The sequence below is a fragment of the Orbicella faveolata genome, unplaced genomic scaffold (assembly GCF_042242905.1).
Source record: "Orbicella faveolata isolate gen_17 unplaced genomic scaffold, um_ofav_v1 contig_2, whole genome shotgun sequence".
Classification (NCBI taxonomy): Eukaryota; Metazoa; Cnidaria; class Anthozoa; order Scleractinia; family Merulinidae; genus Orbicella; species Orbicella faveolata.
In genome coordinates, this window is record NW_028301547.1 from 12,375,236 (window position 1) to 12,393,637 (window position 18,402).

General features: G+C 40.8%; 2 protein-coding genes and 1 pseudogene across 3 annotated transcripts in view; 2 read left to right on the forward strand and 1 right to left on the reverse strand.

The window, feature by feature from the left end:
* LOC110051989 (general transcription factor 3C polypeptide 4-like) overlaps positions 1 to 18,402 on the reverse strand; it is a 44,416-nt gene that overhangs the window by 23,375 nt on the left and 2,639 nt on the right. For both annotated transcript variants that reach the window (XM_020758117.2, XM_020758110.2), the window contains exon 2: positions 7,415 to 7,638. In XM_020758117.2, coding sequence (XP_020613776.2) covers positions 7,415 to 7,638 — 224 coding nt within the window. The remainder of the gene's footprint in view (positions 1 to 7,414; positions 7,639 to 18,402) is intronic.
* LOC149112000 (uncharacterized) lies at positions 10,621 to 17,805 on the forward strand. The gene has a single exon (XM_089289625.1). The coding sequence runs from the start codon at positions 11,204 to 11,206 to the stop codon at positions 13,628 to 13,630; it is 2,427 nt and encodes an 808-aa protein (XP_089145751.1). The 5' UTR covers positions 10,621 to 11,203; the 3' UTR covers positions 13,631 to 17,805.
* On the forward strand, positions 14,499 to 17,805 carry LOC149112001 (uncharacterized; annotated as a pseudogene).

An 18,402-nucleotide genomic window follows, 5' to 3' on the forward strand; every position in this document is an offset into this window, starting at 1 on the left:
ACACCCATTTTCCACTGAGCCCTTCACATAAACGAAACCGGGCTTTGTTATAATAAACTGAGCCGATCCTTTGTTATGAATCCTTTGTTATAATAAACCGAGGTGAGACTTTGACTCAAAACAAAGGCTCACTTCATTTTATTATAACAAAGGATCAGCTTGGTTTATCATAACAAAGGCCCTGGCTTTGTTTATCTGAGGGGCTCGGCTGAAAAAGGGCGTTAGGTATTTTCTCAAAAGTGAACTTTTTCTTTCAGATAGGGATGACTACATTGAAGTTGACACCCTGACTCAAGTTCTTAAATTTAGTTCCTGATTAATTTCAACCCATAGTTTAGTTTATCTCTAGTAAATCATAGCTCCTAGTGTCAATCAAAATATGTAGCTGTACTTACATTAAACTGTTTTATAAATCCTTCTACAAGTAGTTGCATAACAATCTTATTTATGTATTAATGGTCTAATATAAATATAGATGTGGCCTGCCTAGATTAGCCCAGGCTATCTGTGGGTTCGCGCTGTTACTATTGTGAAGCTTTTTTAACTTAATGTGTATATATTTCTGTAAAATTGTAAATATGCGAGTCATAATAAAGTTGTTGTTGTTGTTGTTAACTTTGTCGAAAACGCTCTTAATTTCGCATGCAGTTTTGTTTAGGTATGTTTAGCAATGTCGTGTAGTTTTTCCACTAAACTTTGCTTCGTTTTCGAGATATTGCATATGCAAAAAAACCACTCGGTTTTCCTGGCGGCGTCTTTATAAAGCGAAGCAAAAACTAGTGGCAAAAATACAGGACCACGTTTTTCCATTACATTGAAGACCACATGCAAAAATTCAAGCCCTTTCACAAAAATTGTTTTTTCACCCAAATCGTCACTTGGTATGGTTTTGCACTCACCCCTTCAATTAAAGCAAGTTGGAGCACCTTAACACTTCATCAGCATATCCCATCTCTCGTCAGGTGTCTTAATCAGAGCTGTTGGACATCTTGGCGTCTCGTGACTCTTTGCGCAAAAACCACACTTCATCTTTTGTAATCATGATCAGTAAAAATTGTAAAAATAGGCTTAGAATAAGTGATGTAATAAGTGTTGTAAGTGTAAGAAATGATTATTTAAAAAGAAATAATCATGATCAGAGGCACCAACTAGTGATTGGGCTGACGTCTTCTCTTCCTCAGCTGGATTCATGAATCTTTTACCTCTACCATTCCTCCTTCTGTGCTTTGGTAGTCCATCCTCCACATAGTCGGGGGCTTCTTTACTTAGGACATGACCCTCCAAAAATTGAAAGAAATTCTTGATGTTGATCTCCTTATCTTCCTCTTAAGTTTCATACTTGGTCAGCTCCAATTCCCATTTCTACTTAAGCTCACACAGCAACTTTGTTTCGAAGATAGGCAGCAACACCATGGACAGACTAGGGTCATCATCAAACTTAAGACCAAGTGACTCTAAACTTCTCATCCTGTTTTGCAATGTGTTGTACTGGTCTCTTAACAATTTTCCATAAGCCTTTTTAGGAATATTCAGAATTAAAAGGGACTTGACAAGCTCATTTGTTAATAAATGTTTCCGTCCAAAACGATTTTGCAAATCTTGAAAGGCTTTGGAGTAGTTGTCATTCATAATGGACTGGCCTTCGATGCAATCTAACGCCCTGCTTGGAAGGCATGACCTCAGGTGGGTAAACCTCAATTTCTTGTGTGAATCAACCAAAGCAACAAAACGTGTCATGATATGCTGGCCATTCCAACACATTTCCTGAAAACTTTGGCAGCTGTTATAATGGTAATTTCACATCAGTAATGTGTTCAGTTATCTCACTTGACGATGCACTGATGCCATTTTGTGCGATAAAATCTTCAGCCATTAAGGAAATCTGTAATATTTGTGAATGAAATTCATCCCACTCTTTCAGAAGTTTGTCCATCAATTTCTCTTCTTCAACATTTGCTAAAACTTCCTCTAAGTGCACACAGTCAGATTCGTAATCATTCAATTTCTTCAATTGACGCTCAATTCTTGAGGGTGCAGCTTCTGCATTCATTTATTTCTCCAATTCATTGCTTACACCTTTCGCATTTTTCTCCAGAAAAATTAATCGTCTTTTGGCAGCAATAAATTTTGAACCACAGACAAGGGGAACCTGTTCTGTTCCCGAATCATTGGAAGGCTTGTTTAAAGACCACATCATTTTCTCTGTAGAATGTTTAATAGCTTCTGTCAATGACTCCCAAAAATTCGGTAAAGATTCCTTGACATATGCTCCCATTTTGTTAGTGGCAAACTCGATTTCATCAATTCTTTCATCAGATTAACGCAGCTGGTCGATGATGGATAAAATTGGCTGATCTGACTTTTGATTCACACCATCATTTGTTTCCGAAGCAAGCGATTCTTTCAGGTTCGAAGGTGATCTTTGACTGCAGACTTTCTGAGGTGTCGGTACAGGTGTTCCGTTTACTGATGTAAAGTGTCCTCTGTAGTACTTGAGAAGACGTTCTTTCAGGCTGGCTTTCGATCCGTCTTGTGCTAGTGCAAATTCTTAGGAATCAGAAATTCTTCTTGACCTTTTTCTGCCATTTTTGTATTCACCTTTCAGCCAGCGTATTAAACTCCACAAAATAGATGACCTCTCTCTGCTACCAATGTACAGGCCCAGTAAAACGACGAGCACTTGCAGAATTTGACATAGCAATTTAATCTGGTAGTATTACAACAAGACTTGTAATCCGACTCTTCAAACAGAAAAACACACATGCAACAAAAACTCACACCCACACCCTCTTGCACATAATTTAAATGTTCTACAGTCTCTTAGGACTTCTGATTGCACGCCCATAACGTGTCCTGTATTTGTCATCTTTGTCGGTTTCTACAACAACAAACCCTCTGGCTGTCAACGCTGTTCCTGGCATTTCCCACACAACTGCCGCTACCATGGCTCAGGCAACCACATCCAGTTCAACTGCCCTGGTCCCAAACAATCCAAAAGCAGCAACAGACCATCCAGCAGCGATCACAGCAAGAAATAAGGTGGAGCAGCACCAGCTGGACTGCAACCCTACAGCATCTGCCTGCTTAATGTAGATAAATTAGTGCTTGAATTAGTTAATCATCCTAACAGCTCTTTTGTTCACGACTTAATAAATGCCCTCTGGTAAGGTACCCCCATTGGTAACCTTCGCTGCCACAAAACACAGGTGCCGCATAATTTTATATCAGTCTGCGAATATCTGAACGTCGTTTCTGGGAACCTAAATAAGGAAATGCAGTTGGGAAGAATTCCAGGTCTCTTTCCCTCCTCCCTGCTACCTAACTTGCAGTGTCACCCTATAGGCATAGTCCCTAAGATTAAAAAAGCACTCTGAGGGAGATAGCATAAACAACCACATCCCAAAGGATCTTTTTTCACTGCAGTATGTTTGTGTCGTTGACCTGACCACGATACTGCGGTCTTTGGGCCCTGGGAGGTTTATGGCCAAAACGGACTGGAAATCTCCTTTTCGCCTTTAGTATGCCAATCCTCCCCCAAGACTGGAACCTTTTGGGCATCTACTAGCAATGTCAGTACTACATAGACCTTTACCTTCCATTTGGGCTTCGCAGTGCCTCTTTCCTTTTTAACTGAATTTCTGATGCTTTGGAGTGGATATTAATATTTTAAGCACAACTATGGCCTCCGTCATGTTATTCACATTTTAGACGATTTCTTCATAGCAGAACATACAAAAATTGACTGCCTAGGACATATTACTACCCTTCTCAAGGTGTCCCTTCGGGTTCCCACCGTCACTTCTAAGACCATAGGGCCCTCACAAGTCTTAGAGTTCATGGGCACTGTAGTAGACACTAACCGTATGGAAGCACGATTGCATCAGAACAAGCTTGACAGGATACAGCAATTATTGGACCCTTTTACTAACCGCTGTTTTGCCCGCCTTGAACATCTCCAACCCCTTATTGGTACTCTGTAATTCGCCTGCAAAGTAGTAGTCTCAGGCAGAACCTCCCTTCAGCGCATAATAAACCTCACCCAGGGTGTAAAGAATCGTTTTCTTTATATCCATCTGAACAAGGAATTATCCAGGGATATTCAAATGTGGAAAGTATTTCTCCCTCTACAGAACAGGCGATCTTTTTTCCTCGATTCCTGGGTCACCTCTTCTCCCAACCTGTAGCTATACAGTGGTGCAGCTTGTAAAATTCAGTTTGGAGGCTTTTTCAAAGGTTAATACTTCCAGGGTAGGTGGCCTCCTCATTTACTCATTAACAAGACCAAAAGGATAAGTATTGAATGGCAAGAACTCTTCCCTATTGTTCTTCACTGCCCAATGTAGTAACCCCACTTTTACAGCAAACGTCCTCAATTCTGGTATCACAACGAGAGTGTTGTTGCTATCATTAATTCAGATCATTTCAAAGCCGCTAGGGTCGTGGATCTGGTTCATTTCTTTGTACTCATTTTCATGGTCATGTTCCCAGGGCAAAGGGCGAACAATGAAATAGCTGATGCCCTGTCCCATTTTCAGGTTCAATGATTCAGGGAACTCGCTCCCAGTACTAACCAGACCCCCTGCACCATCCCGCCTTCCTTCACGACCCTCTGAAAGATGAAGTCCTAAATGCCAACTGGGCCTTGTTGTGGAACACAAACTGCACCCTTGGGAGAAGCCTATTTGGCCCATACAGTTCGCCATGGTACAAGACTTACTTAGTAGCCGTTCGCAATCTCCACATGATTTCTGGCTACGTAGACCCCTCAAGGGGTTGGCTTCTCCTAAAAAGATTTAAGGGGAATTCTCCATTATCAAGTCTTTGTATCTGGAGAACACCAGTCACTTCGGGTGTACTATTAGCCCTTCACCCCATCTTATGTAGTTGGCTGGGGCCAAGGGATTTCTCCATGATATGGGCTGCCTTTGCCCTTACCTTTCTCACCTTACTTGGTGTAGTGAGTTTACCTAAGTTTAGCGAGTTTATCTAAGTTTTTCTAAGTTTAATCTTAGCAAAGAATGTGTTACTTTTTGTCCCAGTCTGGCCTGTCCACAGTTCTTGCCTGTTACCCTTAAGTCTTCAAAAATGGACAATTTTAGGGCAGGGCAATCACTCATAGTTGCCCATTGTCCTTCCTTGTTGTGCCCTGTCTCAGCAAGGCAACAGTTTTTTCTCCAAGTAAAACCCTGTTTGGGACCATTGTTTTATTTTTGGTCAGGTTGTTACCTCACCCGCACCTGTCATGCACTTACTTTGGGATTCAACAAGAAGCCTGGGCCTCCCGCCCAAGAGCCTCACGAGTCACAGCTTTTGAATAGGGCGGCATCTGCTGCCGCAGCTGTGACCATGCCAGACTGGTTAATTAAGGTGTTAGTTCACTGGTTGTCAGATTGAAATAATTATGCACTCCAGAATCAGTGTTACTTTCTGCCACTTCAAAAATGGCTAGCATCTTGGGAAATTTTCTTTAGTTTTTATCTTCCTTGGGGGGATGCATGCTTTGCATGCATCTGTGGTGGTTAAGTCTGCGTAGTGACTTTCCTTAAGCTTTGGCATTGCTTGTGTCTTGCCATCTTATACCCTGTCCTTTATCTTGTCCGATCGCACCTGTGCTGTGCTGGGGAGATATTAAAGGCTCTGCCAATACTCTTGTTCTATTCCCATGTAAGTGGGAGAATAAGTGAATCTTTTATTCTGTGTGCCTATCATGAAGTTGGATCAAACCTGCCACAGGGCTGTGTCTCCCTCAATTACGCCATATTGTTGTTTGCATATTTTGTTGTTGTTACCTTTTACCTGGTCGCATAACATTCTACACTTGGTTTGAATAGTGGAATAGTGACATTAACCACCTTTTCCAAAATAGGGTCACAAATTTGTGCTATGGTGTGAATTGCACTGAATGAGAAAGTGATTGTGTTAATAAAAACCATCTTCCTTGCAAGGACAAACAATAAATTTTCATGTGAATCAACTACAGAGGAAATCCAATTTTACAATGTGGCAAGGGGACAGCAAAATCATATTGTTAAATCAAGATACTGTTGTAAAGAAACTCCCAATTTAATCATTTTGCTGCAAAGCAACTAATAATATTGTTATATCAGGAGATATTGTATGGTCTTAATTTTTCCAAGTGCAATCAATAAAATCAATGAGTTTCATACTGTATGATACTTGTACCTGTACTGTTGACAAAAACACTAGTCTCATGCCCTACGGGACAAAGGATTTCTGTAATAAAATATAACTTTGTCCAATTACTAGGTAATTGTCACTCTTTTACGGTATGTGATGTTAATTACATCGTTGTAACAGGAAAAACTTAATGCCTGGGTTGCTAAATTTCCATCGTTTTACCGAGAATATCATTAAACTGGATATTATTAAATCAGAATTCAGCTCCATACAATTTACTGTAACTTTTGCTGGGACACAGAGATGTTGATCATTAAATCGGGAATACCTTAAATCAACGATCGTAAAATCGGGGTTCCACTGTATGTCATTGTGACATCACATGGTGATCACATGACCTTCTTTTATGTTGTTCGTGATTTGTAATTTGAGAATGTCACAGAAACAAAGTTTGGTTCAAATTCCTTAAATAAGAGTGTTTCTATGGAGTGAGCCTCACAACCCAGCCAAAGACAAGCCTTGACACATTTAGTTGAAACACATGCAAATCTTTCAAATTTTGATCACAGCAACTGGTAACAACTTGTCAGCATAGCCTTTCCCTCTTTCAATGTTGGAAAATGGCAAAATGCGTTTGTGTCCATTCAAAGCATTTTGTTAACATTGCACAGGGGTGGTGAGGGACAAAATTTAAGAAAACTGAAAGTTTTCCAGACATATGATGAGGCTTGTAGGATAAAAAAAGAGTAAGTTACAAAAATTCATTTAATGTATATAAATGAATGTCTGGATTTATGAAAAAGACGTCAAAATTGGTGCAAAATGTTTTTGCCTGACTGCCGGCAGTAGCTGACAGTCAGGCCACTGTGGCGCTTCAAAACCCAGGGAAGGCTACCGTCAAGCAGGGCTCAATGTGACAGAGAGCCCAGGATGCTGGCTGCCAGCTGGTACCAAACTGGGCCCCAAAGACCTTAACCAAGGGGGTGGGTTGGGTCACAGAGGGAGACATTCTTGGCTGAAAAACTGGCCATTTTCTTTCCAGGACAACGATGGCCAACCATACTCTGCAGCCTTAGGAACCGCCAGCCAGCTGGACAGCTACACACAAGCAAGGTGGTTGACTAGGCCAAGCAGCGACAGACGGTCTGTGATTGATTGATTGAAAAAGCCTGTGTATTTCCTGGAAAAGTAGCAGGCTTGTTGTGTGGAAATTGACAGTTTTCATATATCCAGACAGATATAATTTATATAATTATGTAATAACACGATAGAATACCTGCCCTTGATGTCACAATTTAAGGGTGACCATGCAACTTTATGAAAACCAGTACAACTAAGCAGAGAGCTGTTGACATTAGGATCCAAACGCCACTGTAAGGATTCAAAATTGGTGATTTCTTTCGTATCAACACCAACATCCAATACTAAAGGCTTTTTACAAGCAGGGATACTAGTCCTTTCCACATTGACACCAAACTTTGAAGAAGATGATATAGGTGTCTTTTGTGATTTGTTAAGGATACAAACTACAGACTGTACAGATGTAAAAAAACTGATGAAAAGCACCAGACCTGCAGTACATATACATGTATGAGGGAACAAGTGTGTTTATCCATGAATTAACAGACTTTTTAATAAGTATTTATCAGAAGAAAAACGATTTATAATTATATCAATAGAGACAATAATAATAATAATAATAATAATAATAATAATAATGTAATATGCACCAAGCATTACAAAACATAAGTGATAAAAACTAAAATACAAAAGGCTAGATGAGACAATAGGACAAAATATTACTTGACCTTAAAAGAAATTCACCAATAAGCATTTGAGCAAACCAAATGAATGAAAAAAAACAACCCAAGGAAATCTCCACAAATACCATAGGTAAATGACCAGTAAAATCCTGTTTGGTTTTAAAGCATAAAATTCTTGATGAAAAGGTGGCCAAATGTAAGAAATGTTGATGAAACTCCATTTAAGATTGATAATCATATAAGATAAAGCCAAGAAATGCATTAAGAAGCAGAAAAACATCCCAAGTTTCAAAGACATAAAGTTCTGCATCCATCATGTTCAAGGCAATTTAATTCACACTAAAGCATAAAATGTACACACGACAGTCAAACCTCCCATAAGCCTAGGTGATTGCTTATGGGAGGTGGTCGCTTATTACAACATATTGGGTCAAAAATTTGCCTCATTAGCATATGGTAACTGCAGAGACATAACCCAAGTTTTGATTTTCTATTCAAGTGAAAAGTCAATTTTGAGGAAAAATCCGGCACTTGGCATTGAGAAATTTTAATCTTTCTTGTACTATTCAGAAATGATGTTACAATATCTTATTATCCAATTTCTGCTCTATTATCTGCCAAATGGTTGCTTATGAAAGGTTAAAATCAATAGAAAATTTCAATATTTTAGCTCTAAAAGTGGTCACGGTTGCTTACAAGAGGTGGTCGAGAGGTTCCAAATATAGTGATTTGACTTGGAAACTTTTGGTATTTTGGAAAACTGGTTGCCGAGGAGAGGTGGTCACTTACAAGAAGTGGTTGCAACCGGACATTCAACTGAGTGTATTATTTTTGCCAACATCTTGCAGTCATGATAAAGTGCCACTATGATCAAATTTTTACCCTGTGAAATTTTTGGAGTATCACAGAGAATTCTGCAAAGAATAAAAATGGTGTTTTCCATTAGCAAATGTCTTTCATTAGTTCCAGAAATATTTAAGTTTGAAAAATGTGTAAAACATTAAGCTATAAAAAAATTTGATAAGACATATTTTAGAACAATCTAAACAGGTCAAAAAGCTCAAAAGCTAGACAATGTTTCGAAGTTTTCACATCACCTTATCAAGTCAAAATGTTAAGAAATTACAAATCTTAAAATACTAATAAGAACAATGGCAAAGAAAATGCTACTAGTTAAACAAAACGTTTTGTGCATATAGAGTCCGTCTGAGCATTCAAAGTAGGGTTGAGTTTCTTGATGCAAAGCATTTTGAATGATAAACAATTGAATTTGCTCCAGATGACACTTCCTCAGTACGTGGTCACTGCTATGAGCTTGAAGAAAATGTTTCCTAATTGCCAAGTATTCGTGTTCAGCAACGCGTTGAAAAAGGTGGCGGGCTGTATAGCTCACATAATCTGCACCCTACAGATCACATGAAAAATGGTACAAAAAAAGGCATTGCTGATTAACAATAGACGGCTTAACTTCTCTAGGTAAGGTCTTTTTCTAATTTCCTGCTCATAAAAACAGGTTGTAATGTAGGGCCAATCTTATGGCTAGGGTTGTGAAATTGCCTGTGAACTGCATGGGCAGCTACTTCATCCTTAAAAGGAAGACTAATTCTGATCTTACAACTGCTTTCAGTTTTCTCTTCTACTACCCATTCTGATACATTACAAAGAAAATTACTAATGATGGAATCTATGAGAACCCTGGGATAGTCTAAGTGACTGAAAATAGAGTGAAAGTTATCACATTCTAAATTGAAAGCTTCTGCTGTGGAAGATACAGCATAAGCATGATTTAACATATGCAAAAATATGCAAATTAGAGGCCTAATGAAGTCATCCACTCAACCCAATATTATATGAGGTAAAAATAGAGCTAAATGGGTCAATTTGCAGCAGAGACCATTTAGACTTGGAAGACTAATAGTCCTACAAGCAACACACTTATCAGAGCTTGACATTGCGACTGCTGGGGTCGCCAATGCAACCAAATTTTTTCACTGGCAACTAACTTTTCATGCTTTTCACTGAAATATTTTTGCTGGCGACTAAATCCATAAACTTAGGGGCCAGCTGGCCCCAAGGTTTTATCCTGAAAGTCAAACCCTGCTTATGGGTATGAAAATGTCAGTTCCTGTGGCCACTAACTGTTTTCCAGTCCTTTCCAACCTAGTCTAAATATTTTAGTGATTTTTAACCTGAAAAAATTAAACCAAGCTAAGAACTTGACCTAATACATTTACGTGCTTGCTGAATCATGCAGACAATGATGCATCATTGGCAAATATCAAAATGGAATGCAAAAGATGGCCAGAAAGGACATCGGGGAGGCCTGGAACACAGTATGTTGAGCTCATGTTACAGAACACATCTAGCAGAGTCGTACTGCAAAGAATCAAAACTTTCTGATACAAATTGATTGAGATTTCTTTTTTAACAAATTGATGTCAGTTTTTCATGCGTCTGTCCTATTATTGATCACAAACTTAGTCATAACATTGTTAAAGTAGCTGGGGATCCACGAGGCGATAGCCTTGTTGAAGCATCACATAAATTATAAATTCATGTGTCTGTCCACTTATTGACAATGAATATTAGCCAATGAGCACAAAAGAATTTCTGCAGTTATCGTAAAGTTCATATTTGATCAAAAATTTGGTTGATTGTGCAAAAACTGCAACAATATAACCGCTAAAGTTTTTGTTATTCTTTAGGCAAATTGCTATTAGTAGAATTCTACTAGTATACTAATGCAAATGCTGCAATCTGATTGGCTGAGCTACTCGTATACTATCAGCCATTAGAGTGCAGCAGCTGTCGGTCGTCCATGAAATGCAACGTTTTTACCTCTTTTCTGAAGTTTTGGAAGAAAGTTTAGATGCAAATGGATAATTAAATTCCTGAGAAGACTAAAAGAAGGACATAAACGCATTCATGACTTTAAAAACTTGAAAATATTGAAAAACCGGCGCACACGTGTAAACAACCGCAAATTTACCAAGGACAATTTAACACGTACAATTTTGTTAAGGTATCATGGTAGGTGTGTCGAGAATATGATTACATAATAAGGGTGTGACGCTGTTAATATTTACTTAAAACTGACAAGAGACAAAAGAAGAGATCTTGTTTTGTACACGTGGGATCGAGTTGAACGAGCGAGTAATGAAAAGTGTATATCGAGAGTGATTAGCGTTGAGCTTGATGTAAGCCTGTATTGAGAAATTAATCAGAGCATTAAAGCAATTCACAACACAAGTGGCACCTCCGACAGGTGCTCGAACAAGAGCAAGAATCCGACCCGAGCAAATATGACGGAGAAGCAAATAGCACAGTTGGACACCAAAGTTAAAATGCTTTACTTCAAACTCAACCAAACTGACGAGATAGTGGAGAAACGAGAACGACAATCTTTAGAGCGCCACCAATCATCGATTACAAGTATTGTTAGTGCAGTGGATACGCTTAGGTCCGCAGTAGAGGTAAAGAAGTTCACAAAGGGAAAGAGCGAGGACGCGATAAAAACATGGAGCGGAGAAATCGAAAAACACCTCGAGAAGGCCGACCAAGCAACAAACAGAGTTCAATCCACAATCCAAGCCATAGATATGGAGGAGCAGGAGAAAAAAGCGTTGGAGAATCATAAACTGCAGATGGAGTTCGAGAGAGAGATTTTAGAGCAGAAAGCGGAGTTTGAGAAAAACCGTGAACAACAAAAAGTAGCCACCCAAGCGACCGAAGAATGTAAATCGTCTTCAGCTGCCAAGCTCCCCAAATTATCCATAACAAAGTTCAATGGAAGGATAGAAGAATGGCTTCCTTTCTGGGGGAAATTTACGTCCAAAATAGATTCCACTGACCTGGTACCCCTCACTAAATTTGGATATCTAAAAGAGCTGTTGGAGCGGCACGTCAGCAAAGATATTGATGGGCTACCATTTACAGAGGTAGGATACGAAAACGCGAAGGCTATTCTCGAAGCGGAATATGGACAACCGACAGAAATTGTAAATGCCCATATCAAGAACATAATGGAGCTGCCGATTATTACCGGAGCAAATCCAAGAAAGGTCAAAGAGTTTTATAAACAATTGCGCTTCAACGTACAAGGTTTGGACACACTTGGATGGCTCGCAGATGTCAAGGGAAACGTAAGATGTACTTTGGACAAGCTTAAAGGAATCAAGGCCGATCTGGTGCGTGGAAATGAAGGCTGGAAGGACTGGGGTTTCAAAGATCTTTTGACAGAGCTGCAGAAGTGGACCCAAATCAATCCGGTAGAAGAGTTTGCTGCAGAAAAGCCAGAGAAAGACCCAACAGGGAAAAGAAATCAACAATTTAAATCGCCCCTGCCTGCCTTCAATACACATCAATCAAAGCCGCGTTCCAGAAATCAGTGTGTCTACTGCGAGGATGACAAACACAGAGGAATTAATTGTACAAAGGTCACAACTGTTCATGAGAGACAGAAAATCCTATCAGAGAAAAAACTGTGCTTCAATTGCACAGGTGCAAGACATCGCGCTGATGAGTGTAAAAGCAAGTTAAGGTGTCAGATCTGTGATCGCAAACATCACACGTCCATTTGTCACAAGCAAGAAAACAAGACCAATCCACTCCTTGTCGCCACAGGAATTCCAACCGGAAATGTGACATACCCAGTTGTTGTTGTCAAAGTGGAAGGAATTAAATGTCGCGCTTTGTTGGACACGGGTGCGGGGAGCTCGTACGCATCTGCTGCCCTTTTGGACCGCATGTCAAGCACTGGACCCAAGAAAGAAGTCCGAAAGATAGAGATGTTGCTAGGAGCGTCAACAAGAGAAGTAGAGCTGGCTACTATCACCATTTCTGATGTAAACAGAGAATTTTCAATGCCTGTGGAAGTCACTAAAGTGGACAAAGGAGAACTGCTTTTCCTGGAAAACCCAAAGTATCAAGAAGTGATCACGAGAAATCCACACTTATCCAGAGTTGTAATGAACGATGTGGACACAAAGAGCCGCCTACCAGTGCACATAATTCTAGGAGCCGGTGACTACGCTAAAGTGAAAACTGAGAGTGTACCAAAGATCGGTGAGCCTGGTCTGCCGGTGGCTGAGTTGACGAAATTCTGCTGGATTATCATGTCTCCACGAAAAGAGCCTCTAGACTTAACAAAGGTACTGTTAACTCAAACATCCCATGTAGATTACCAGGAACTTTGTCGTCTTGTTGTACTTGGGTTGCCTGACACACACCCTAACGACCAGAGCAGCGTGTATGCCGAATTCAAAGAGCAACTTGTGCGACACGAGGAGGGCTGGTACGAGACTGGCTTACCATTGCGAGGAAATCATCCTTTGCTACCAAACAATAAGGACGGAAGTCTTCGACGACTTGCAAGTCTAAACAAGAAGCTTGAGCATCAGGAACTGACAAATCAATATGCAGAGATAATCGAGGATCAGAAGAAAGAAGGGGTTGTCGAGAGAGCAGACAAGTCATCTAGTAATTGCCGAGAATTCTACATACCACACAAACCTGTCCTGAGAACCACAGTGGAGTCAACAAAACTGCGAATTGTGTACGACGCATCAGCAAGAGCCTTCAGCGGTGCTCTGTCGCTAAACGACTGTTTGCATACTCGCCCGCCCCTGCAGAACAAACTCTGGAGCACGCTAGTAAGAGGGCGCTTTAACCCCGTGGCCATTACCGGCGATTTACAGAAAGCATTTCTGCAAGTGAGAGTAAGAGTCTGACCGCGACGCAATGCGCTTTCACTGGCGCCGAGACGAACAATCCCCATTGGAGACCCTTAGATTCACCAGAGCCCTATTTGGACTTGCACCATCTCCTTTTCTACTGGGGGGAGTGACCGAGGTGCACCTTAACCATTGGGAGGAGAAAGAGCCGGAACTAGTAGCCAAGATTCACAAGGAACTGTACGTTGAAGACTTAATCTAGGGATCAACTACAGTGTGCAAGACTCGAGAACTGAAAGATAAGACCACAACAATCTTCCAAGACGCTTGTTTCAACCTTCACAAGTGGCACTCAAACATCCCCGAGCTGGAATCAAAGCAGTCTCCTCAAGCAGAAGGAGAACCAACCTACGCAAAGCAGCAGTTAGGAGTCCCACAAGGAACATTTTCTAGTATGCTCGGTCTCCTGTGGAACAAAGAACAAGACTCACTTAGCATCACAGTCCCACCAGAGAAAGCAACGCTGAGTAAGAGAGGTATCTTAGCTAAGCTAGCTAAGATATATGACCCCCTGGGACTTGTCTCGCCTGAGACACTTAGTGGCAAACTCATCTACTGCGCAGTTTGTGATACAAAAGGAGCCTGGGACGCAGACCTATCACGTGATCTTGCCAAGCTGTGGGTCAAGTGGGAAAGCAAACTGCCAGAAAGCTATACCATACCGAGATCGCTAGTTGTTCATTGAGAGGAAATCGAACAAATCGATCTACATTCGTTTGGAGACACGTGCGCAAATGGAGTCACAGCCTGCGTTTATGCAGTCATCCGACAAGCATCCGGAACTAGCCAGGGCCTAATTGCAGCTAGATCGAGACTGTCCAAACAAGGACTGACCATTCCGTGGTTGGAATTGGTCGCTGGTCACATGGCTGTGAACCTCGTTGACAATGTGAGAGATGCTCTGGACAGACTTCCTGTAAGAAGCACACGATACTGGTTGGACAGTTCAGTAGCCTTGTACTGGATTCGAGGGCAAGGAGAATAAAAGCAGTTCATAGCTCACGTGCAGAAAATAATCAGTCACAAAGAGGTGGCATGGCGCTATGTTCCCACAGCAGATAATCCCGCTGATCTTGCAAGTCATGGAGGGCACATAGAGGAAGCTGATCTGTGGTGGCATGGACCAAGGTGGCTTGGAACTCCGGAACTTTGGCCAGCGGACATACTAAACGAGCCGTCAGAAGAAAGCCAAACCGAAACTAAACTTGTGCAGAAAGTGCTGGGAGTTGCAGTAAACGAGAAAACCGAGATTGAAGGAGTGCTACACAGGTTTCAGTTACAGAAAGCTGTACATATCTGTGCGTGGATGTGGAGATTCGCACACAACTCGCTCCGTAGCCGAGGAACACCACGCGTCCTGGGACCACTGACAACTGAAGAGACAAACAGCCAGCGGCTCTTCTGGGAGAAACAGGCTCAGAAGAATTGTGACATTGAATGAGATCGCGTGGTGCTAAACCTACAGCCAAACCAGGATGGACTATTAGAATGCTGGGGCCGAATACAAGGAGAGTATCCAGTTTACATACCAGAAACCAGCATGCTTGGTCCCCGACTGGTAGAGGAAGCACACCAAGAAACACTGCACGGGGGAGTGGGGCTAACCATGGCCAAGGTGCGTACCCGTTACTGGATTCCAAAATTGAGACAGCTGGTGAAGAAAGTGCGCAAGAGCTGTCATGGGTGCAAGAGGTTTCAAGCATCGGCGTATGCAGCTCCGCCGCCTGGAAACCTGCCAACTACCCGGACGCAAGGAACCAACCCATATCAAGTGATTGGAGTGGACTATGCTGGTCCAATCCGATATCGAGTGTCTAAACAACGAGAGGGAAAGGCCTATGTCTTGCTATATGCCTGCAGTCTTACGCGGGGAATTTATCTTGACCTCCTACCAAACTTGGAAACAGCAGAGTGCCTAAAGAGTCTAAAGCAGTTTATCGCATGCCGAGGACGACCGGAGCGAATCTATTCAGACAACGGCCGAACCTTTGTTGGTGCAGCAAGTTGGATTAGAGCCATCATGGATGATGAACGACTGCAGACATACCTCTCCATCAATCAAATCAAATGGCAATTCAATCTGAGCCGTGTGCCGTGGTGGGGAGGGCAGTTTGAACGATTGATTGGTCTTGTCAAGGCAGCGCTAAACAAGACAATAGGGAATGGCCTACTACGGTGGAAAGAGTTACAAGAAGTCCTACGTGGAACGTGCTATTCAACAGCTTTACCCCCTGGAACTATCATGTGACAGACAGCTGCCAGCATCGCAGGCGGGAATGAACCCAGAGGCTGCCCCATTTTGCCCAAGACATAATGCTGCAGTTGCAGCGCACTTACGTTTACAAGAGATTAGCCAAGAGGAAGTCTGAAATGGACAATCTGAACGAACAGTGCTATCAGCTTGCATTTAGCTGACGGACTGAACTATAGAGACAGTCGTTTTGTTTACCTTAAGAGAAATGATTATCAATGTGATGAGTGTGATTATTTTATTCGAGGCAGCTTGAACTTGAGTGGAAAAACATATATCTCCCCCGGAGATATATGGGGGGAGTGTGTCGAGAATATGATTACGTAATAAGGGTGTGACGCTGTTAATATTTACTTAATTAAAACTGACAAGAGACAAAAGAAGAGATCTTTTTTTGTACACGTGGGAGCGAGTTGAACAAGCGAGTAATGAAAAGTGTATATCGAGAGTGATTAGCGTTGAGCTTGATGTAAGCCTGTATTGAGAAATTAATCAGAGCATTAAAGCAATTCACAACAGGTGGATTTTTACGAAAAATCTTTTTTTGGCTGTTCAAATTGAGAAGACTGAGACAAATACTTTGCAAAAAGAATGGGGGAAAGGGCTTTCTTACTTTTTAAGTTACAGCAAAAAAACTATTTTTGAATATTATTAACCCCTTACAGCGCATTGACACCTCAAATTAAAATTCACCGCCAGTTGTCACAAGTAACGCGAATTGCAGTGTGATATTTCATTTGTGTACGTGAACTGTTCTTGATCTGGTTGTTTCATCTCAAGTTGGCTTTCGTTCTTGTCAAATTTTCTGCCGAAGAGATGAAAATCTAGTGGAACCCACAGGTTCAGCGTCGAACAAGATCTTTTGGCTCTGAGCGACTGTGGGTCGCACTGTAACCAAGAAGAATGGTTGAAGAAACTCGAGGACACTCGTCCCGCCAATGAAGCTAAAGGACAAAATACAAGAAGCGCTAGTCACACGAAATTGTTGTAGAACGAACGCGATTCTGAAACTTCCACAACAAGAGAGTCAAGCACAGATGTAGATAGACAATGTAGACCTCGAGATTTCCTCTTTTTCATGCTTTTTGGCTTCACGAGACATTGTTTTCAAAAAATGTCTGGAGAACGAAGGAGCCTAAACTTAAGCAACATAATACCAATGCCGCCAACGACATCTTTTAAGTAAAAGTGATCATGGCAGTTTCACTTGTAATTTGTCCCTTCTCGGACGACTTCACTGTGACGCGGGTTTCCGTGCCAGAATATTAGTCATCTGTTTATTTCAAGTTGTCATAACCCATTGTTGTGGTAAACTGACCCATGCCGACATCTGTCAGTGAGGAGGGGGTTTTTAACACCTATTCATACAAATCTCATAAAAGGTTTTCCGTGTTTTTCTCGATAAAACAAAACTGCATATAAGGATGAACATTTTTAGTTCGTTTACGTGGGTCTTCCGATCAGGGTTCGTACACTTTCTTGTGGACAGAATTAAAGTTTCCAGACTTTCTCCAGACCACTTTTTTTATTTTCCAGACTCAAGGTAACAGTGAGATTCTTCATGGCCCGAGAAGAAATAACTGTCTTAACTATGAAAACAATGAGTTAAAAAAATTCAGTTTCAGCTGTTTAATTCTTAACTTACAGTGACACAACCAAAACATAGCAGTATACTAATGTCTACCATTAAGCAAATAAAATTTATACCAAGAATCAATTGAACCAAAACCCAAAACACAAAGTATAAAAACAAGTGATAAAAATTAACGCAAAGAATTAAACTGAATTACAACATATAATTACATTGCAATAAATCCATCAAGCCAAATAAAGAAATGTTTCAATAGGATCTTGACTTTTGGTTTCATGAAGACTGGAACAAAGAAAACAAAACAAAACAAAACAAAAAAAAAAACAGAAATATGGCATCTAACTTGTACAGTCATGTACAAGTTGCTTTTAGTAGACATCATTGAAACAAAATACTTCAGTAAAGGAAGACAACCACTCGGTTACACTCAATGGAAAATGGATTTAATATTTTTTAGTAAAATAGTTGTGCATATCAGACATGGAAGTGACTTAACGTAACTCGAAAAAAACTACATTTCAAGAACCACAGAAATATGTAAACTTTACTTAACTCTTAGTTCTTACCTTAAATTTTCCGAACTAGAAGACAGGAAATGTGTAACAGAAGGAGACGACAGTTTCAATTCCATGAGTTTCTTGTGTTTCTTGCCGATGATGTGGCTTTGCAAAGCAGCTTCTCCCATGCTTGAAATATATATTGCTACAAACCACACACATCGCTTTGGTCTTTGATGTAGGATCAGCTGCAATCCAGGCCTTAAATTTTTCATCTGCTTTCCACTATAAGACACACTTCCTCATTATCACAAAGCCAAGGAAAAGCCAGGGAAGAACAACAGCTACATGACTGCAAACAAATATTGCTTCCTTCACTCAACTAATGCGGGAAACAAATAAACCCTGATGCATTGCAAACACAATGAAC